The sequence below is a fragment of the Conger conger genome, chromosome 12 (assembly GCF_963514075.1).
Source record: "Conger conger chromosome 12, fConCon1.1, whole genome shotgun sequence".
Lineage (NCBI taxonomy): Eukaryota > Metazoa > Chordata > Actinopteri > Anguilliformes > Congridae > Conger > Conger conger.
In genome coordinates, this window is record NC_083771.1 from 19442495 (window position 1) to 19466348 (window position 23854).

Here is a 23854-nt window from a genome sequence, read left to right on the forward strand (position 1 = left end):
CCTGATCCCTGCAGCCACTGCAGCCCTGAACAGTAGGCCATGCTGAACAGGCCTGACTGTCAACTGTGGTGTTTTTGTAACTGTACAGTGTTTGTATGGTGCTGTCTTTGTGAGATGTTGCCTGTGTAGGGTGCTGTTTCTATTTTGTATCACTGTGTGCTGTTGTTGTTGCCCTGTAATTGTGCACAGTGCTGTAGCAAAGCATTTCCCCCTGGGAGGAAAATAATGACTAATCTAATGTAAAATAAATAAATAAATATTGGCCCTCGTCCTTATCTTTCTTGTACAGGCAGCAGTTGAAATTGTACTTCCCTCTAGGGTCTTTCAGCGCACTTATCCCTGGTTATGGGTATGCACTTTGTTGTACGTCGCTCTGGATAAGAGCGTCTGCCAAATGCCAATAATGTAATGTAATGTAAAGAAATAGATTTTTAAATAAAAAAGATTCATGGTAATCCTCAGATTATTATGAAATCCTATTTGTATAGTCCCTTTCTCACAATGACATCCCTGCCCAACCACGTGCTTCACAGCATAGGCCTAAAGAAACATTGGGGATAAAAAGGAAAGGAAGTTGAACACTGAGAGGCATTCGTGAACCCGCTGCTGACCTGGAAGAGGAACTGCCGGCTCTTCAGGTACTCGGCCAGGATGTCCAGCATGCGGACCATCTGGGAGAAGATCAGCACGCGGTGACCCCGCTCCTTCAGCCGCAGGAGCAGCTTATCCAGCAGGATCAGCTTCCCGCTGCTCCGGATCAGGTGCTGTGTGAGGGAGAGGCAGGGCCGCCACGTTAAAGTCAAGTAAAGAGAATAAAAGGCTGCCCACAGTTCATGTTTAAGAGAACATCAGGCTTAAGTCTGTGCCCAACGTTCATGTTTAACAGAATATCAGGCTTAAGTCTGTGCCAACTGTTCATGTTTAAGAAAACATCCGGCTTAGGTCTGTGCCCAGCGTTCATGTTTAAGAGAATATCAGGCTTAAGTCTGTGCCAACTGTTCATGTTTAAGAAAACATCAGGCTTAAGTCTAAGCTCACTATTTGTGTTTAAGCGAGATCACAATTAAACATGAACAGTGAGCACTGACTTAACAGAGAAAATCACACTTAAGTCTGAGCCCACTGTTCATGTTTAAGAGAATATCAGGCTTAAGTCTGAGCCAACTGTTCATGTTTAAGAGAATATCAGGCTTAAGTCTGAGCCAACTGTTCATGTTTAAGAGAATATCAGGCATAGGTCTGAGCGCAGTGTTCATGTTTAAGAGAATATCAGGCTTAAGTCTGAGCGCAGAGTTCATGTTTAAGAGAATATCAGGCGTAAGTCTGAGCGCAGTGTTCATGTTTAAGAGAATATCAGGCGTAAGTCTGAGCGCAGTGTTCATGTTTAAAGAATATCAGGCGTAAGTCTGAGCGCAGTGTTCATGTTTAAGAGAATATCAGGCTTAAGTCTGAGCGCAGTGTTCATGTTTAAGAGAATATCAGGCGTAAGTCTGAGCGCAGTGTTCATGTTTAAAGAATATCAGGCGTAAGTCTGAGCGCAGTGTTCATGTTTAAGAGAATATCAGGCTTAAGTCTGAGCGCAGTGTTCATGTTTAAGAGAATATCAGGCTTAAGTCTGAGCGCAGTGTTCATGCGTGTGCGTGTGGGCAGTGGGGTCTGAGCGCAGTGTTCATGCGTGTGCATGTGGGGACTCACCTGCAGTGCCTCGGCCTTGTTGTAGAACTCGTTTTCGTCGGGCGGTTTGATGAGGTAGCAGTGGTTGCAGCACTTCTTCAGCTCCATCATGATGTTGAGGAAGCCAGACGTGCTTCCTTTGGTGCCTTTGCTGAGGGCCTTGTAGTTCCGGGTCAAGATCCACCTGCGCAGGGCAACGCACGCAAAGTGAGCCATGGCGTACTCCACGACTAACTGAGGGCCAAGTCTCAAAACAGGCGTAATTGTCAACCAAGTTTCGTATGGAACGCTAGAAGATAAAATGCAACTACTTGGCCTTACAAATGGGATTTGTCTTGCACACAATTACTCACAGCACTACAACAGATCATGTTGTAACACCTACCAACAATTCACACCAAAGCATCCAAAACCACTTCCTATAAAACTGGTTTCGTTTATGTGTTCTGAACTGTATTCTTGGAATAAAGGAGGATTGTGTTCACATTGTTTTCATACAGAGCATCTGATAACAGTGGGGTCAGAGAGGGACATAATATTTGGGAAGAATTTCCCCTCGATATTAATCATTTTATCTGTTGCGTTTTTGAACGGAAAGGCTACCTCCCCAACAGTGACTATATGAACATCAGCACTGGCTGTATGAAGCTTCTGTCATCAGGACAACATCTATCTGCCTTGAAGGCCCAAAGCATAAAACCATAACTCACGCTGGCCTTTTGCCTACCGTGCCTTCACTCGACGTTAGAGAGAGAACATATTTGTAGTGGTCGTGAGCTGTAGCGGTCTCTGGGCTTGGTGACAGGAAGGTGTGGTCAGAGGTTGAGTCGGGCCAGCGCTCTTACTTGTAGTACTGCTTCTGTATGGCGCTCATCTCCACCCGGAGGATCTGCTCCACCTTGGCGGGGAGCGACTTCTCCACGTCCTTCTTCACCCGCCGCAGGAGGAAGGGCTCCAGCTCCTTGTGCAGGCTGGTGTAGCCCGAGTCCCGGCCCTTCCCGTGGTCCAGCTCAAACATCTCCCAGGAGTGGAACCTGGAGAGACACACACACGCAAACACAATGAAACAACGCGCAAACGCACACGCCGACTACCAACCCCTGACATCACATCACTGACATCACTCTATAAAGGTGAATCAGCAGCCACTGCAGAAGCAAAAAAAAAAGAAACAAAGAGAAAGACTAAACAAAATCTCGGTCAAACCAGAAACCTGTTATCTGGGTACAGTTCACAGCCCCAGACCTGGCCCACTGCCAACCAAAAACACTGTAAAGCCCAAACAACTCGCAGACATGGCTTGAATGAAGCAAATGAGCAAAACTATTTTGACCTGTGGTAGAGAGCAAATAGGCGATTAGAATTTTCTTAACTGAACATTCTAATGCTCATCTAATGGCAAAAAAAAATCACTATTGGTAACTGAAAGCAATGCAGTTCTACAACACTGGTGTATAATTTTGAAGACAACATTCCCCAGAACCTACTCTTGGACGGGTGAGACCTACTTCTCGGGCATGATGAAGTGCAGCAGGGACCAGAGCTCCTTCAGCGAGTTCTGCAGTGGCGTGCCGGTGATCAGCAGGCGGTGGTTGGATTTGAAGTCGATCATGGTCTTGTAGAGGAGGGAGTCATCGTTCTTCAGCCGGTGAGCCTCGTCCACACCAATGAAGGCCCAGTTCACATTTCCCAGGAATGACTGCCCAAAAATGACCATCGTTATCATCCCAATCCCATAAAGCACTGCCAGGTGAGGAAGCAGAGCCCAGAGCCTGGTGGCTGGCCCATTGAGTCAATTCAACCAAAAACACTTGAACTGTTAACGGATTACGCAATTCAGTCAAGAAAAACTTTACTGGATTAATTCAGTGCCATATATATATATATATATATATATATATATATATATATATACATATATCAACTTCCTGCTCCAGGAATGAACAGGTTCTTGCTAAGGACAAGAAGTTGCAACAACCAGTCAGAGTCTTCCATAGAGATTCTGATTCTTCCTAGCCACTAGAGGGAGTTACCAGTAATCTCTCTTGGTATTTAGGATTTGCACAGTAGGGATGGTGCTCACACTACTGGTAGGATCATTCTTATGGAAACCTTATGGTACACGCACCTTATCTTTGAGCAGGATTTCATACGTTGTTAGCAGGATGTTGAACTTCAGTCTCTTGTTCTGTGGGTGCATCCATTCGTGTGTTCTGATCTGTAGTGAACAAAACAAAATCCAATATCTAAACCACATTTTAAAAAGAGAAAAACTGCAAAGAATAACAAATAAACATCAAATAAGGAGCAACCAGTAAGGACAGTGGTTGAAGGATGAAATTAACACCAGCCACAAGATTTTGTGTGTGACAGATTTTCTACTCTAGCAACCACTTTTGTCAGTAACCAACCAGGTTTGGTTGTGTGGTAAAAGGTTATGTGGGTGATAAAATGTGAAAAAGCTCTCTGTATCTGGTTTTGATTCTAGGCTTTTGATTGAGTTGGACATTAAACGTGACGTAGTTTAATTTCAAATTCAACATGCTGGAGTACAGATCCAAATGAACAGAAATTGTCCAAATACTTACGGACTGCACTGTACATAATTTCTCTTGGATTCAAATACTTTTCTGCGCTTAACCGAGTCTGTCTGGTGTATTGTAACCTATGAAACATTCTCAAAACTGAGCTTGAACGGCTCAATTTACACCAGGCAAGATCAATTGTGCACAGAAAAGTATTTGAATCCAAAGCAATTACGTATGTGACCCGAGTCTGGTACGATGAAGGGCAGGGGGGCGTGTTTACCATGCCGCGGCTGCTGATGTCGCCCAGGTAAACCACCACGTTCATCTGGGGGGCCCACAGCTGGATCTCCCTCTGCCAGGAGGTGAGGGTAGAGAGGGGCACCACCAGCAGGAAGGGCCCGTAGAGCTGGTGCTCGTTGAACAGGTAGCTGAGGAAGCAGATGGTCTGGATGGTCTTCCCCAGGCCCATCTCGTCAGCCAGGATACAGCTGTTTCCCCTGGAGGAACACACAACCAGAACAATGCAGAGGTGTGCGCCAAGACCGGGCCTCAAAGGAGACCCGCGCTACAACCAGACTAGTACATTAAAAAACTGCCGACTGGCAGATGCTTTTACCTCAGATAAGTGATGTAGCAAGTACAAAACATCAACTTCACCCACCAGGAATATAAAAAGTGTAGAGGTACCACATGGAGAAGGCCAAGCAGCTCTGTTCAAAACCAGTAACTGTGCAGAGTTGTTTTTATGAATAATACCACCTATTTGGGTAGCAGCCATGGCTGAAGATAAGCAGGTGTGGGTTTGGTTAGTAAATGGCTGAAGATAAGCAGGTGTGGGCTTGGTTAGTACTCGGATGGGAGACCTCCTGGGAAAACTAAGTTGCAGCTGGAAGTGGTGTTGGTGGGCCAGTAGGAGGTGATCTTCCCAAATTATCCCCAATGCCCCAGCACAGGGATGGGGACACTGTGCTGCCTTTTGGATGAGACATTCAATCGAGGTCTCGACTCACTGTGGTCATTAACAATCCCATGACACACTTCGCGAAGATTTCCCCCGTGTCCTGGCTAATTTCCCAACCCTGGCTCCTTCAATATGCCACCTAATCATTCCCTAATTCAACTGGCAAAAATGATCTCCCTCCCCGCCTCAGTTGGTGTGTGGGGAGTGTTGTACCGCAAAAAGGCAGCCGTGCATTAGGGGTGTTAGAAAAAATCGATTCACCTCAATATCGCGATACTTCGTGCCGTGATTTTAAATCGATCCTCTAAAGTGCAATATCGATATTTTATTAATTAAAAAAATTATAATAATAAATATATATATACTACTGATGGCATTTCGGTTAGCCATTAGACTATGCTTTTTTAAGATCTCGTGAGCGCACAGGCCTCGTCGTGACTGTTTGAAACTCATGCGTCTCGCCATTTTGTTGCTGAAACTATGCTATGGCTGAAGCTCAGCAAATCAAACCGGCTCCCGCAGCATTCAAAGCTGACGTGTGGACTCATTTTGGGTTCCACGAGGAGAAAGAAGGCAGCTGGTGTCCGGCTAACGCAAAATGAGTGGATTCTTCCCAGCGAACGCTGGGTCAAGTTTAGGCAGCAAAGTTACCACCAACCTCAACACGTGCGACCAAAATAATGCTGTCTATAATTCAGTTTATTTGCAAAGACCTCCGCCCTCTTAGTGTTGTGGAGAACGAGGGTTTCTGAAACATGATTACGACCCTGGAGCCACGGTACGCTATCCCATCTCAGTAGCAAAGCGTTTCCTGTGTATTCCTGGTACAAGTGTGTCCTCTGAGAGGGTGTTTTCCACCACAGGAGACATTGTTACAGCACAGAGAAGTGTCCTGAAAGCTGGGCATGTAGACCAGCTCGTCTTCCTCAACAGAAATCTCACGATCAAGAACTAAGCTTTAACATGCTACTGACAGAGTGTTTACATTGTTTTTAGGGATCCTGCAAACGTTTATTTAATTAAATGGATGCACTGCAAGTTGTCCTACAGGACATTATTTTATTGCACAAGTTGTCCTAAAGTATTTTATTTTAATGAGATTTTTTTATTTTGTATAGACAGAAGACAGAAATGTTGACAAAAATATTTTAAAAATAAACAGTATGTTTTTGCATCACTGTGTGTTTTATGCTATGGATTTTTCTGAAAGTTGGCCAGATTTTTTCTGATGGAAAATAGGGATGGAAAATCGCAATATATCGTCTTGCCTACAGTATCGCAATATATCGCAATATATTGTATCGTCACCCCTATATCGGGATACGTATCGTATCGCCAGCTTCATGCCAATACACACCCCTACCGTGCATCACCCAGGTGGGTGCTACACATTGGTGGCGGTCGCTTCCCCCTCATCGATGTAAGTGCCTTGAGTGTTGAGAAAAGCGCTATATAAACGTAATGATCCCTATATCTATTTGAGCTGTCAAAGCAGAGGCAAACTCGACTTACTTGCACCAGGAGTGAGCCATCCAGTTTAAGCTGTCCTGCTGGTAATCTCTCAGTTCCAGGCCTTCGCCACCGATGTACGGCGGCTGCTTCTTCACTTGCACAAACCGCGGCCTCTGCTTCAACACCTACAGAGAGGGTTCAGAGAGACGAGGATTACAAAATGGCTGCCGGTCAGGACATCCATACAGCACACAGTAGTCGCATGTCACCTGGTTATGAATCCAGCAAAATTATCGCCCAAAACACGCAGCCATGTCAAGCCAGGGGCAGGGCGAGTTTAAGCCAGCCAGGGTTCCCTTGGGTCTACCCACAATGCACCAGGTGCCCATGTACAGCCAGCTGCTGTCAGACGGGTAGCGCACTAGTGCTTTTGTGGTGGAGCACTTCCTGTACCGTCACTGACTTGTAGGTGAGTGAGGCACACATTTCAGCAGTGATGGTCTTTGTATGGGTGCAGGTGGCAAGACAAACTCAAGCAAAAAAATAAAAATACAAAAAAGGATGTGGGTAGGGGGCATACGTGCATCAAATACTTGTTTATTTTGGATTCAAATACTTTTCTACAGTTTACTAAGCTTGTCTGCTGTATAGGAACCTATGAAATATCATCAGAAAATGTGCAAACCTCACCTTCCTGTTCTCTTGGTTGGCGCAACTGAACTAGGCAAGATCAATCAAGCACAGAAATGTATTTGAATCCAAAATAATGACCTATTTGACCCACATCTGGTGGTGGGGGGGGGGGGGGGGGGGCAGAGGGTTGTATATAATTTTAAATAATAATAATAATAATTTTTTTTTAAGTCCCATAAGACTAAGGTGGTTTACCTTGCAGTCCCGCGATGGGATGGTTTTGGATTGGTTCCTGCTCATGTAGTCGTCGATGCATTTCTGGAACTTTCTGGAAAGGAGCGCCCCATCCTCCCAGCTGCACTCGGAGTAGGACAGACCCTGCCACTTGCACAAGTAGTCTGGGTAACCCGCGGCCGACTTCTGGTTCGAATGACCTGGCCAAATTAAAATGTTTTTATAAAATACGACAAAATACACACTTAGATAACACAGAAAACTTTTGAGTCAACTATGATTTCAATATTGTTGGCGTCAATGGTACGCACCGATTATTCTTTCCACTATTTGATATTGCGAGTGCAGGTCATCCATTAGTTCCTGTTGACAGTTATAGTATTCTACATCCTCAGGGGAAGAAGCTTTTAGCCTGAAATAAATGAAAAAATGAGCCACATCGATGTTCATCTCAAACCTATAATCTCGACCAATAACATGCCATTTCCCATGCAAATAATGAAAATCAAATGCAAATTAATCACAGGCCACACATCACTATATTTCACAAAGTCACACAATGGATTCCGCACTGAAATGAAAATGTAACCGTTGTTCAAAATTGAAATGCATGCTGAATAGCTCCCAAATATCTTTCACCTTTCTTTTTTTCTGAAAGAGGATTCACTTGTCAAGTCACATAGATTTCTATAGCACCTTTTCTGACAAAGTCAGCACAGTAACTTCACAGGACCTCACAGACATTAACATGTACAGAGAGGTAAAAAGATACCCATGTGTACATACGCGTATAAAAACAAATAAAATAAAACATTTGGGGGGGGGGGGTAATATCGCACCCTGCAGACTCCTGCCCTTCCTCCAGGGGCAATGCTGCACACAGTAATGCCCGTAGGTGGCACTGGAAAGGTCATGATTCAACCAACCTTGAGGCCACAAGGCTAGCAAACTCAGCTGAAAAGGCCGCCCCACAGCCCCAGCTGTCGCAAGCTCCACGAAAGCTCTGGGGACTCACCATTTCCTCTTATCCTGCTCCTTTTTCTTGAAGTTCTCCAGCTTTTTCATGCCCTTGACGTTCTGCTGCTTGAGGGACTCCTCGGTCTCCCAGGTGTTGTGGATGTGGGACCACCCCTTCCACTTGATCAGGTACTGTTGCTCGCTGGGGTCCTTGTGCGGCGTGAAGCTGGCGTTGGGATCGCCGTCCGCCTCCACCGCGTACACCGTCGTGGTGCCCCCCGTGGCTTTCAGAGAAGAACAGGCCCGTTAATCCAGCCTTTCCCCCTGCTTTACAGACACACTGCTCTCTCACACACAGTGCTACGACGCAACAGAACACGCAAGCCGTATTATTCAAGATGTGACAAAGCCAGCGCTGGAACAAAGACTTTTGACAGAAGAAGCAGTCGGATGAGCGATTGGATAAAATCTAAGATGGATCTCAATTAGTCTGAAATCTTATCCAAGGTCACTGAAACCCCATCCCATTCTCTGCTGAAACTTCAACCTGGGCCAAACAGGAACCAAATACTGTTTTGCCATTGATTCCCACTGGAAAAACACAAGACCGGCATTTATTTAGCAAAATGCTTTAAAAAGAAAAGAAAAAGGAGAAAATAAGCAATTTACTAGTTCTGAAAAGGACAGCTTTTACTGTGCAGACTCCAACACTTAAACCTTTCCTCCAAACTCGTTAATGTTACCAGGTAGTTATTATAAACTGTAATTCAGAAGAAAAAAGAAATTTAAAAAATCCCCCACACCCTCTGGAAACTTCTTCATAAATAACACTACTGGTGAAAAGCCAGGACCCATTACCGATGTTCCACTAAAACAATGATCTTCATTCCAGTTCCTGGAGTGCTAGTTTTTTTCTTTGCCTTCATATCACCAATACCAATTCTGGAGGGGGGGGGGGGGGGGGAGTTGGTTGTATTGGAACCTATGAAATACTCCCAAAAGGCACAAACCCCGCCTTCTGGTCCTCTTGGTGGGCTCAGCTGCACCGGGCAAGATCAATCGAGCACAGAAAAGGTATCTGAATCCAGATTTAGGTAGTCGACCCAGGTGTGGCGGGGAAGTGAAGGGCCTACCTCCCCTCTTCCCGATCCTCATCTCCATCACCCTCTCCAGGGTCTCAAACTCGTCCTCCTCGGGCTGGGGCACGTCCTCCCCGCACACCTCCACCAGGTCGTCCGAGTCCGTCTTCATCTCCTCGTCCTCCTTGTAGCTCACGTTGACGGTGGCCTGGCGCCGCGGGCCGGACATCTTGGACTTGTCGTACTCGTCGTCGGAGGAGGACGAGCCCGACCCCGGGGCCTTCTTCCGCTGGGCCTTGCCCTTCTTCCCGTTTCTGACGGTGGCCCTGGGGTGAGGAGGGGAAACGGTTCAGCCCGCCCACGCCAAACTGAAAGAACACATCCTCTCTCACCGGTACATTTAGTCCTCGAGTACGCGCTTTAAACCACAGCGACTTTGAGGAAGTTGCGCACAGAAAGATCAGGCAGAGACGCAGAAGCCGCTGCAGTCTAAAAGCAGAGTCGTGAATAAACGAAACAAAACAAAATAAAACGAATCATGCCACTTCAGCCAAAAGCTCCCTGGTTGCGAACTGAGGCGGTCTTTAGCAAGGCTTCATCGCTTCATTGCTCCAGGGGGGATTGTGTCCTGCTTAGTCTAATCAACTGAAAGTCGCTTTGGATAGTCAGCAAAATAAGTGGATATTTGATGGGTCATGGTCTATTGTCAGAAAGCTGAACAATCACACACTGAGTGTGCACTACATTCTGTCCACTGCTTTAAACCGATTAACCACCCAACAGAAAAGGCAGAGCTTACCAAAAACAGGCATTACTCCACCTGTTAACTGCAGAAATACCCAACATACCTAAAACAGGCATTACTCCACCTGTTAACTGCAGAAATACCCAACATACCTAAAACAGGCACTACACTCCACCTGCTAACTGCAGAAATACCCAACATACCTAAAACAGGCATTACACTCCACCTGTTAACTGCAGAAATACCCAACATAACTAAAACAGGAACTACACTCCACCTGTTAACTGCAGAAATACCCAACATACCTAAAACAGGCATTACTCCACCTGCTAACTGCAGAAATACCCAACATACCTAAAACAGGCATTACTCCACCTGTTAACTGCAGAAATACCCAACATACCTAAAACAGGCACTACACTCCACCTGTTAACTGCAGAAATACCCAACATACCTAAAACAGGCACTACACTCCACCTGTTAACTGCAGAAATACCCAACATACCTAAAACAGGCATTACTCCACCTGCTAACTGCAGAAATACCCAACATACCTAAAACAGGCATTACTCCACCTATTAACTGCAGAAATACCCAACATACCTAAAACAGGCACTACACTCCACCTGTTAACTGCAGAAATACCCAACATACCTAAAACAGGCACTACACTCCACCTGTTAACTGCAGAAATACCCAACATACCTAAAACAGGCACTACACTCCACCTGTTAACTGCAGAAATACCCAACATACCTAAAACAGGCACTACACTCCACCTGTTAACTGCAGAAATACCCAACATACGGGGCAGGACGTACTTGCTCGGGGGCTTGCGGCTCTTGACTTTGTGACTGGGCTCGTAGTCAGAGGCCGTCTCATCAGAGTTCTCCGCTGCGGCTGAGGAGTCCGACCCAGACCCGGACCCCGAACTGGAATCGGAACCGGACCCTGACCCGGAATCAGATCCCGAGTCGGATCTGGAAGCGCACACAAACCGTTTTCATTCGGACAGGTATTTTTCAAACCTGTCTGTTTTTTGAACTGAACTGCACATCGACTGAACTGAAATGTAACAGAACTCATCCGGTTCACACATTACAACACAAGCCACTGATGACTGAGCCACTAGGCTAAAAAGCTGCATGGTGGGGAAACCTACAACAACGACAACATTACGAGACGTAATCAAGTTCTCCAAAGTGCTCCGTGTCTCTTGTCCCGTGGGATAACTCACCCCCTGTGCTTCCGTTTCCTCTTCGTCTGACTGGAGGAGTCATCGTCTGAGTCATCGCTGCTGGACGAGTCCTGAAAGGAGAAGACTCCATCAATCTCCAGGCAATTTCATTCTGGGTGATTTAAATGCCTTTGTTCGCTTGGCTTGGAGGACATCTAAAAGACTCCCTCTGTGGTGTTAATTGGACTATGTATCCAGTACTCGATAGTGGATTGATGCAGCATAGATCTATCCATGAGGGCACAGGGCCAATCAATTAGCACACTGACTGAGGCCACAACTACCGCTGAGAGACTGCTCCCTTTGTTTAAATGACATCATCAGGACATAATGGAGTAGTGCAGGGTCGGGTTTCTTACATTTAAATTGAGGGAATTCATTTAAATTCAAAATTTCAATTTATTCAATATTTGTAAGAAAGTTGCAGTTGTTGGTTGTAAAGTAAAATTCTCCGTACAAAGGTTATAACGGTCTTATTTCGGCAAAACACGCTCTAATAACTATTTACCCCATTCCTCAAGAGCCGTTTTGACTCCTGCTATGCTGTAAATGCTGCAATGTTGTAAATACTATTCTGATATTGACCTGCCTGCTAAAATAACCAAGAAATAAAAAGGCAACCTTTGTGAAACCATATATTCCACAGCAATTGTTAGCAAATAAACCAAATGACCTTCAGCATCGGTTTATGAAGCCTGGGCCATTTTAATCTGCAGGCTTTCTCCTAAAGCAGGCTCCCTGGGTCTCATAATCACAAAGCCATCATTAGCAAAGTGTGGTCGATCAACAGAGCGAAACCGGAGCTAAATCTCACCAGCACAATTCCTCCAGCTCCTTAATGTCTAAATCGCAAGTCGACTAGCTTATTATCACAGAGCACTGCACCATGCCAGCCCTGATTGGCAGAGAGGCGTGGCTGTGGGTTGCAGACCGGGATGAAACGCACTTGTTGCAACTGGTTTTGTTGAAAATATGAAGAATTCTGAAACATTCTGCAAAGTTTTTTTCAAATTTTAAAAAGAGTTTCAAAATATATATTTAAACCACATCTGCTGGGTCACACGGCTGGGAACGTGTCTGTGGTCATCGCGGCCTCTGCTGACTGGCTGGGAAAACCTGGGGGTGTGCCTATTGGTTAATTACCTCATCTGAGCCACTGTCAGAAGAGCTCTGCTGCTGGTTCTGTGGCTGTTGCTGCTGCTGCTGCTGCTGGAGCTGCTGTTTCCTGAGCATAGCCGACCGCTGCACAGCCAGAATACTGGGGTTCGATTTCCAGAACTGCGGAGGGGTGCAAAACAACAGCGCTTCGGGTTAAAAAAACCACCCAAGAAATCTTGAATAAAAAAATTTATTTACCACAAAGTCCCACTCAGAAAGTGTCAAATTCTGTCTGTGTTCCTTGTTGTGAATTTGTGTGTGTGCAGAGATGCCAGTGCTGACCAAAACCAGCTCGTTTTCACTCCACAGGTCGCTGATTAAGCTCAAGGACATCCCGGCAAATGCCTCGAGAACAGGCTAAAGGAACCACGCCGTGAACTGGACGCGACCAACACCAGAACTGGGCCAAACTCATTGTTTTGGATTCCAATTATTTTCTGGGCGTGATCTCTCTAGGTGCAACTGAGCCAACCAAGAGAACACGCTCTGCACCCCACCACACACCACAATACACCCCCCTCACCTCCCCTAACCCCAACCTCCACCACACACCCCCTCACCTCCCCGAACCCCAATCTCCACCACACACCCCCACACCTCCCCTAACCCCAACCTCCACCACACACCCCAATACACCCCCCTCACCTCCCCTAACCCCGACCTCCACCACACACCCCCTCACCTCCTCTAACCCTGACCTCCACCACACACCCCCTCACCTCCCATAACCCCAACCTCCACTACACACCCCCTCAGCTCCCCTAACCCTGACCATACACACCCCCACACACTCCACACCCCCCTCACCTCCGCTCCGTCGATCTTGGCGGGCTTGCTCTCTGGCTGGCTCTTCTTGGACTTCTCCGAGTCAGAGTCCGACTGGCTGCCGGAGTCCGACCCACTCCCCGAGTCGCTGCTTCCCGACTGGCTGCTGCTGCTGCTGCTGCTGGAGCTGGAGCCCGACCCGGAGCCAGAACCCGACCCGGACCCGGACTCATCGTCAGAGTTACTGCACAGACAGTCGGGGTTGGAGGGTCGGTAAACTACGCAAAACCATGGAATTATGGGTAGGCTGCTTCTACAGCAGCACCAAGCTTACCTGAAGTGCCATTTTCTTGCTTTAAACTGGCCATTGCAAAGCTGGTAGGTCATCAATAAAATATATTTTGTCAAACCTGAATTCTACATTTGTACAATTCTTCAAAGAATATATCTAAAAAATACTCCAGAAAGTGAACTCTATCTGAACTATCCTTTTAAAATACATGGACACTACTGCAGCAGAAACACAATTTCTAATGACGATGCGTAACCACCGTTTTTGTTTAACAAAACGCATGTTACTCAAAAGATAATTTGTTAAAAATAAGCCCGATTTCTGACCAAATGCAGCAACACTGACACCCCAATCCTCCTGGGGCCTGTAATTTAAATGAATGAACCTGGTCTAGAAGGGCCAAGTTAATCGAGGACCTTTCCCCCAGAAGAAACAATAAGTTTCTTTGCATCACAAATTTTATGGGTCTTTTTTAGTGTAAAAAATAATAATAATAATACGAATGTAATAAAAACCCATGTGTGCTTACGGCCAGCCTGATAGAGCTCATAGATATGCTTGTATATGTATGATAGGTGATACAAGCAGCTTTGCCCAGAGGTCAGACTCAAGGTGATTTTGTGGTGACATTTCCATTCATTTTCACAATTTTAAATGCATCAACAGCAGCACCCGGCAGGGATGAGTACCTGGACTCCGCACTGCTGTTGCTCACGCTTTCGTCCTCACTGCGAGCGTCCATCTCCACGTCTCCCAAATAACGCCTTTAAAACAACGGCTCAGTCCGGGCCACTGTCCAATGGTCAGGAACACTGTAGGTCTCCTATGCAGTCAGGATCACCTGGAGAAACAACACATTGCAAACATTAGCCATCTGCAGGATTTTGAGCTGAGCATCCTCCCTAAAACTACGTTTCCAAAATCTCTTCCTGGGAGCTGGGTACTTAAGTAGCTCAGAACATACTCTAGAATCAGTGTTTTCTACAACTTAACCCATTTCACTGAAAGCATATAGGGCTGGAAATGTATCTGGCAAAGGTATACTAAGTTATTTCCCACAAACCCAGGAATCAAGCAAAAGGATCATCAAGAATAAAACATTTTTTTCTATTTAATATAAAAAACAAAGCATGAACTTTAACTTGGCACATAACCACTAGTTTGTTGTTAGAACACCATCAGACCAATCCTCAAACCCTCACGCTTTAGACCAAACTAGTATGAATGAAAACACCTGAAAAGGTACATTGAAGTAAATCTGGATAGGACTTGCATAGGTGTGCGTTGGTTAACAAATTAAAATAAATTAAAAAAAGAATAATCCTAAAACGAACACACCTTTAGTAAAAACCAAACTGGTTGTTCAAGTACACAGTTTAGGCTAGCCTACTAGTTTTTTTTTTACAATCCAGTTATACAGCCTGATATTTTACTGAAGCCATTCAGAACATACTTCTCTCAGAGATAAAACAGCAGCAGATAAAACCTGCAACCCCAGGTATAAGCCCAGCTCCCATACGCCTATACTGCACCATCTTCCTCCCGGAACATGCTCCTTGCATGCTGTGTGGTGTTACGTATAAAATTGACTGTAATCCCAACATGGTTCACCCCATATCGATGCAAATACCCACAAATTATAGCCGAAAGTCTGCACTTCAACCTTCTATTCATTGCTTTTTCTCAGCTTGGGCCTTTCATTTTTTTACTCTACTTATCCCACCTTTGCTAAATGTTTGACTGTCAGTTCACAACAGGGGAACCATCCTTCTCATACTGGGGTGAATTAAAATACAGTAAAATGTATATTCCCACAGGGAGACTGTCAGCTGAACCAATTTGAGGGTATTTTATTTTCACATTGCCATTGTGCAAGCTTACCTATCTAACTAAAATGCATCAACTACTGCAGTTAGCTTGTAACATACTAGCTATCTAGACCCTCAAGACTGATGGCAGGGCTAACTACCAATCCAAGTAATGAAATTATACATAACCACGCAACAGCAAGGTAACGAGCTAGATAGAAGCAATTCATATTCAATGTTAGTAAAGTTTGCTAACCAGTCGGTTAGTGTCCACAGAGGCTGTTCATTCATCTCTACAGAATTATACAGCTAGAAATAGCTAATCGCACCATGGCTGGATTCGGATTGGTCAATAAGCAGTCATTATTCCTATATTATGACATATTGCTACGTATTGATAGCCATTTCACACCAGATTATAAAACCAGTCTGATGACATCACACACCGCCATGCATAGAGTCCACCACCATGATACAGTTTTGGTGATATAAAATTAAATCGAATATCAATTAGACAGGTTAAATAGGTGTTGATGATTTTAGATATTTCTGTTAAGATGACAATGACAACACATGCCTCTATCTGGAGCCTGAGCAGAACACTGATACTGTTGTATCTGCCTCATTGTGATTTTTCCCTTTTTCTCCCAATTGTACCCCATCTAATCCAATCAGAGTTAGTGTTAGATACACTCACACCCCGTCCTGCGGCGGCCCGAAGGAGAGCAACACGCCTTCTTCAAGCCGCCTCGTCTCATGTTCGTGACCGTGATTCCGAGGTGCTTTTTTTTGATCAGCTAACCCTGCCAAGTCCCTCCCTCTGGAGCAGCAAGCCAATTATGCCACTCCACTAGAGCCGGCCAAGCTTGGCTTTTGGCAGGACCGGGAATCAAACCCTGGTCCTCAGTGTGCAACTGCAACGAACTGCAACCGCAAGTCCGCTACATCTTAGCCTGTTGCGCCACCGTGGCTCGACCAGTTTATGTTAGCAGTTACCACAGTTAGAATGTTAGTTTAGATCTTTAATGAAGTTCTATCTATAATTTGCCAGACAGTTTAAAAAGAGATGTTTTTACCCAGACCAAGCTTATATATATATATATTTAGCCCCAAGGCTGATTTAACACTGCCGCTTTGCAATCCGCCAAAAATGGAGACTCACCAAAACCATCAAAGTAATGCTCCACTGTCTTCAGAAAAGGTTCCGGAGTTGAACTTTTGACGCGCTGCAATCTGTCCACGCACTACATGAACCGATATGAGTGAGAGTGAAACTAGGGGGCGGGCTTTCGGCCCTTTGCATTTTCTAGTAAGATGGAAAACGGCTCTAAAAATGTCAGAAACATTGACCTTGGTCATTGTGAGAATGCCCTCAGGTCTATCAGGTTGGTATGAACTAAATGTTTATTTACCCGACAAAGTCTACGCGGCGAGTTCATGGAGCCAACCAGATCTGCCGCAAAAGGATATGAAAGTCAGGCAAAATTCTAACAATTTACCGCAATGACTATGAAGCTATGTAGCTAGGTACATCACAATCGCATAGGATATGATAGCTTAGGGAAAATGTTACGGTTCATTTGCCTACCTGTAAGTGAGACACACAGCATTGGTGAAAACCCTAATCCCCACACTGTGTATGTGGCTACATAGGAATAGGCAGCAGTTATGCTCACTAACACTATTTAGATTATGACTGTGACCTTGATTATGTACCGTACTATAACATATTTAAAATGTAATTGTGTATTGTATAAAAAATTAAAAAATAATAATAAAAAAAACTAGTTGTAGGAATCGGTTTTACCTATGCAATGTTACATTAGCTAGGCTATACCGACCGCTTCCAGTGGAAAGAAATAATATCGAAACATCCACGAGCTCCACAAATATGCGGGCAAGTTCTAATGCACACCCACTGCCCGCATAAACGCGGCCTAATGCCATTTCACCATTCTCTCTCAACGGTGGTAAAAGAAAGCTCCATTCCACTCAGTCTATAAGATTGACAGGAAAGGGGAAATGGTGAAAGTGGCATTAATAAAATTTAGAAAATGAAGAATGCATAATGTTGGCAGGCCACCTACATTCACATTATTAGTCAGGCCTAATCAGTAAAAACTGTTGTCTAGGTCTAGGTGCCATTTCCCTACTGTTCAGCTTTTATCAGCATTTGCTTAATTTTCATGCTCACAATAGTGTCGTACAACTTGAAATCAGCTCAACAATGTTGCTGTTGTTGAGGACGGACAGATAAAATTTGCATGCAGTTTGTTTGGAGTTCACATGAGCCAAAGTCAATGCTTCCATTTCCCGGTTTATCACACACTCAGGAGTTTACAGGTCTGAAGGTTTTACAGAGTAATACAGACATCATTCAACTTGAAACAGAACTGAATGTGATGATATGTATGTCCAGAATACAGCACACTGAGAGGACTATGATGACGAAATGGTGCAATGGCCAAATATTGCTCAATTAATCAGAATTACACCAAATATTTTTTGGTGAATATTTTGCCTCTATTGGTTGCCTCAACAATTTAACCATGCCAGCAAACTTTCAAGAAAGGGCAAGATTGTCATACTAACGAGTGGTTTCATACAGAATGAAAAACCGTCATGATGCCAAGAAATAAAACTGGGTGGTAAATACTACGGTGTCAGCAGTATTTTAATTTCATGTTACATTACATTACATTACATTATTAGCATTTGGCAGACGCTCCTATCCAGAGCGACGTACAGTTGATTAGCAGGAGACAATCCTCCCCTGGAGAATGCAGGGTTAAGGGCCTTGCTCAAGAGCTACACTGGGATTCGAACTCCCAACCTTGCCTGCCCCAGTCATTTACCTTAACCGCTACACTACGCTACAAGACGCCCCTGTTCTGGGTTCTAGGTTAAAACTGGGTTCTGGGTTAAAACAAAGACGGAGAAACATCCATGAAGTATTTGAACCCAAAACGATGGCCTTTGAAATGGATGGTTTACTACAGCAAAAAACAGACATCAACATTCCGTGGATCTTTCATATGTAAGGTATATGGACAGCTAAAACCCATATCTCGAAGACTGGAGTCGGATCTGCTTAACCTGGACGCTGTAAAATGACTGGGTGGAGCTGTTAAATGGTTTCAATGAAAGCCGAAATATGTTGATTCCAAGTAGCAAAGTGCTCAAATGGAACATAACCAAGTCTGCAGTCCAGGTAGACCACACTTGATAAACTAATAAGAGTTTGTGGCTAAATGCAAACAATTTTCCACTGTGGGTGCGTGTTATTTGCTCCCACATCGCTTAGTCAGTATTAACAAAATGCATTAAAAAAATTTACTGGAGTGCACTGTGGTAATAAAGTGCATGAATACATTTTTTTACTTTTATTTTTGCTCAACAAATGTTAAAGTTCTGAAGTGCACTGTCCTTTACTGTGCATTGTTAAAAAAAAATAATAAAAAAATCTTTTTTTTTTTTTCTTTTTTTTTTTTACTGAAGATTAAACATGCAAGTAAGATCATAATAAAATGCATGTGCAAGTTTGGTTTTCCTGTAATATTTGTATGTCAAACTAAAGTGTGCATGCTGGATTTAGTTACAGCCAATTACTCAGGCTAAATTCTTCCAATTAACTACTTAGCTGTACACATTTACACTGATATCCTTCCCACAACACACGTCCATAGGGAATATGAGCAATCATCTTAACACATCATTGAATTATCCGACAGGAGTCTGAGTACATAACCAAGCTGAATCAATAAAGTAAAAGAATTTACTAGATCTACTAGTACAACCTTCCTAACATTAGGTTTGACAACCCTGCACTAATAAGCTCTATCTTTGTAAAAGAATATCTGAAACTAATACAAACTAATACTAACTCCAGAAACTGATATTTTTGTTTACAACAATTTTTTGAATGAAAAAATATGTACAATAAAAACGATGATTGATGATGTACCTGAAGCTGTAGAGTGAAGATGCATTTCTCCAAGTCTAAATAATGCAATACATGTACTTTTCCACAATACGAATCTATTCAATAGGCTACTTGCACTGACAATAATACCATGACCAGTTGGGCGAATTTGTATTTTGTACCGTTACTAATTTGGTTATTTTTCTGAGCACAATAGATTATTGTAATATTAAGGTGCTTATACTAATACTATTTAGCAATACTATTTTTATAATAAATAATAACAATAACAATAATAATAATTATAATAATTCGTTGAAGTAAATAAAATAACATGCAATTATGTCCGACCAAATCAAGATACTAAATGAAACCAGAGCATCAGAATGCCTAAATGAAACGGTGTCACGTCCAACAATACAATAAGCAAAGGTATTGCACTCAAAATGTTATTCAAAACATTGCATATCATACCATAAAATAAAATGAACTTCTTCAATACATTTCAAACAACAGTCCATGGTATCACTTTCGATTAACTGACTCGCTAGTGTCTCTCAACCTTCGCCTGTTTGATTCATGGAAACCAATGAGAGAAATCTTTGTTTTCAGCAAACGGCATTGGGATCAAACCCGACGTGTCGTAATGACCCCAACAGCGAGCTACAGTAGCTATACCTTTCAAGTTTTCTGTTGTTGGCTCGCTAACGTTAGCCAGCTATCGTTCATAAGGATATACACGTTATCATAATCAGAGGGAGAAAGCATACGCATTTACAAGCTAAACATAAATTAACTGCTCATTTACTCATACCACAAGGCACAAACTACATAAACAACTATTTTGCGTAACGTTACATTCTAACATGAAAGTTCCATTAGCAAGTACATAGCTAACTGGCTATCTTGTCAACTGAGCATCATCAATCAAACTTCTCGTTACATGTGTAGCTAGCTAGCTAGCTAACTGAAGCAGGATGTTAGCGAGGCGAGATTATGCTCATGCTATATAGTGGAGTTTCATCAAGTCAGCAAGAAAAGGGGAAGAAAAATAGGCAACCAACTACAATATACTTCCAATATACCTTGTTTCTTTAAATTAGCTAGCTCCTTCGTTCGGTGGCGAGCAAGAACACAATCCAGCATGGCTCCTTGACCCAGGCTTCGCATGTAACCTTTTCCTACGCTGACAGCTAAGGATTGGCTTGAGCCCGCTAACGTTAGCTAGCAACCGTTCGCTTTCACGAATCGTGTTCTTGGAAGCTAGCGAGCTAACTTTTTATAAAAACCAGGAAGACCGAAAATGAATCGGAAAAACACTTAAAACGTCCAAATACGGCCCAAATAAACACAGATAAAGCCATTTTAGCGGGTTATATGTGGATTACATGCGAGAAATTCTGGGCCCGATCAAATCTACCATTGCAAAACATTAGCTAGCCAGAAGCACATCACTCCGACCGCAAAGGCCCGACGCGAGGCCTGCACAGCGTGCTTGCGTTTCAGGCGGACTCTCCTGGACAATGATACGCATCGCCTCCGCATGAGCAATACGGGAAGCTACGGTTCTTCATCCGCTCTCGCTAGCCGAAAACGACAAACCATACTGCAAATGCGTCGTTTGCAAAGCAGAAATTGTCGCCACTTGTGCCCCAATATCCAACTATCCGTGTGAATGACCCGCGGTACATTTAAAATCACACTCGCAGTCGCACTGATATTAGCCAGCTAGCGGATACTTATTGTAGATAAAAGTAGCCAAGTTAGCCAACGCGTTAGCTAGCGAACTTTGTGCTGCCTTTATTTTGTTTCAGCAAGCGAGCCAAATCACCCCAATTTATCCTTAGCTGTGGGCAACCAGTTATTTGCCAAATAACCAGCCAATATTTTACTGATTTACAGTCACTTAACTTGGCTAGATAGTGAACAGATTAGCCAACAGTTACTACTTCAGGACAGAAAGTTGTGTATTTATTACCCCCGTTTAAGTCTAAGACTATGAATATAGGCATCAAGCAGGCTCGATCTGCGGTTTCTTAACATTCTTTCACGCATCGCCATCTATATGACCTCGCAAATATTTACAAATCGCACTTGCTAATCTAATCGTCTGTTCCCGCAGTGTCTGGGTAGTTATATTAGCATGCTAAGCGCTTGTGTTCAACAACAATCGCCCGCACTATCCAGATCTAGCCAATGCTGTGTAGCCATCCAGCCAGCTAGCTAGCTAAGAAAATTGACCTAGCCTAGCGAGCTTCATTTGTGAAACTGAGGACACAGTTACTGTCTTTTTCTGAAAATCAAGCCCATTATCGTCTCGTTTGGTTTTCGTACCTGGCTCATGTAAGTTGCCAGTCTGTCTCCCCGTCTGGATCCGACTTTTGAGGTCCTTTTTTCTCGCAGCTAGCTAACTAGCTAACAATTTTATTTTCTTTGCTAGCAGCCTGCTAGCCAGCTCCCGTAGAGAGCTGCTCCAACAAATTCGAGCCGACTTCGAGCCAAGCTTACTTGATTCCTCCCTCAGAAAAAATAAAATTGTTTTCTTCAAAGTTTTCTTTTCCGTATTCGGGACACCGTATTCTTTGATGAAAAGATTGCAGATTGAAAGCAGTTCAGCTATGCGTCCTAACATTACCGGCCTCCGCCATGACGCCGTCCAGCTCTCACCGATCTGGAGTGTGGAAACCCCGGGCAGTGACGTCACGGCGACGCTCGCATTCCCCCTCAAAACTACACAAACAGCCAGGGCGAAGGAACAGGGGAAGGGATGGAAGAGTGGTGGCTTTTGGGAGATGCTGGGTTCCAGAAATGTCACTGCCCTAAAAAAACAAATAATCGAATGTAACCAGCGAGTGACTTTGCAGAAGAACATTCCAGTAGCCCCAATACTCTGTGCGGGGTCCACATATTTTCGGAAGCGCTCAGGTAATATTATGTAAATAAAACAAACTTCTTTCAGCACAATGTTTGTCTGGTCAACGAAAGACGTCGTCAGAACGAGCTCCCCTCCCCCAACAAGAGAGGATGTAAAGGAGGTAAACTGTCTGGGATGCAGTCATTTGTTTTTAATATAATTTCCGGCGAAAGAAGCGATAATTAACAGAATAAGTCAGACTTATTTTATAACGTTGGATTTGTAACCATTTTTTTCTGCTAAAATGTATCATATTCTTCTCTTTTTTATTCAGTTGTCATAAACTTTTGGTTATCATCAGGAAATTGGGAATCATGTTACAAAACATCCGACAAATTATGCCTAGTGGGATATGTGATGTAAACAGAACTGCAAAATGGTTATATTCCACCTTGTTTGATTTTAATACAAAATTTAATCTCTTGCACTGCTCGCATTCTTTTTACGTACAATACATTTTTTTTTCAAGCATTCCATTTGTACTACTGGATATTTACTAAAGCAATTCAAGTTAAGTACCTTGCTCAAGGGTATCATACAACAGCAATGCCCCACTAGGGAATCAACACCTTGTTGCTAGGCACAGTTCCCGTAACCATTACACTATACTGACACCCCAGTGTAAATTAAGGTATGTGTGTATCTATATACCTCTAGACTACCACTACAGTTTTACCATTTTTCTGTTGTACAATATAAGGGAGAATTATATTTTAAACTTAAATTTGGTTTAAAAAAAAAAGAAAAAAGGTCAATAGCTGTTTATGGTCTTGTTTACAGCAATTCTATTTTTGCTGGCTTTCCACTTTTCCTTCAACAAAATGCTATTCAGCTCATAAAGTTTTAGGTTCTGAATGGCCTCTGTTCCACTTGTACAGCACGTATGTCCACAAGAATCGCTATGATATTCCTAAAAAATAAGAACACACAATGGGACTTGGTCACTGGTGTCTAGTGTCCTGGAATGACATAGATTTGGCATCCTGAAACTATGTGAGGGTGAACATAAGAGAACAAGTATCTATATTTTTTTGAAGATTGATTAATGAAAACATTGATTTGTGAAAATCTCAAAGGTACTCTTGTTAATGTAAGGGGCAGCAAGGGGTTCTTTTGAGCTGCAATACTGCATGTGCAGTGCACCTTGTGAAAATCAGCTGTCAAGAAAATCTGAAATTGTTGGGTCAACGGGGATCTCATGCCCTCCCACAAAACCACATGTCTTTTCCTCTTCCATATGTTTCCCACTTACCTGACTGGTATTTTCATCTTCACCTATGCCTAATGATAAACAAAATGTTCTCAAAAAAAGATAATCTGAAGTATTGTTGGTTGGGTCATAATGGTTTAAATGATTTATTTGAGGTTCTATTTGACCGTTTTTATTGTTCAAATAAACAAACAATTACTAAAACAATTACTGCAGGACTTAGTTTGACATGATTATCAGCATGTTATCATTATGTAATATGACACTGGCAATCTGAAAAATCTA

General features: G+C 43.5%; 1 protein-coding gene across 2 annotated transcripts in view; it reads right to left on the reverse strand.

Moving 5' to 3' along the window:
- The window catches only part of chd1 (chromodomain helicase DNA binding protein 1), a 34937-nt gene extending 12811 nt beyond the window's left edge, over positions 1-22126 (reverse strand). For both annotated transcript variants that reach the window (XM_061262909.1, XM_061262908.1), the window contains exons 1-17: positions 21780-22126; positions 14405-14556; positions 13466-13667; positions 12644-12778; positions 11501-11571; positions 11085-11243; positions 9573-9844; positions 8498-8723; positions 7794-7894; positions 7504-7682; positions 6676-6800; positions 4483-4699; positions 3803-3892; positions 3183-3373; positions 2520-2708; positions 1696-1858; positions 612-764 (exon numbers count right to left, since the gene is read on the reverse strand). In XM_061262909.1, coding sequence (XP_061118893.1) covers positions 612-764; positions 1696-1858; positions 2520-2708; positions 3183-3373; positions 3803-3892; positions 4483-4699; positions 6676-6800; positions 7504-7682; positions 7794-7894; positions 8498-8723; positions 9573-9844; positions 11085-11243; positions 11501-11571; positions 12644-12778; positions 13466-13667; positions 14405-14457 — 2526 coding nt within the window. In that variant the 5' untranslated portion in view covers positions 14458-14556; positions 21780-22126. The remainder of the gene's footprint in view (positions 1-611; positions 765-1695; positions 1859-2519; positions 2709-3182; positions 3374-3802; positions 3893-4482; positions 4700-6675; positions 6801-7503; positions 7683-7793; positions 7895-8497; positions 8724-9572; positions 9845-11084; positions 11244-11500; positions 11572-12643; positions 12779-13465; positions 13668-14404; positions 14557-21779) is intronic.
- Between the last annotated feature and the right edge of the window lie 1728 nt (positions 22127-23854).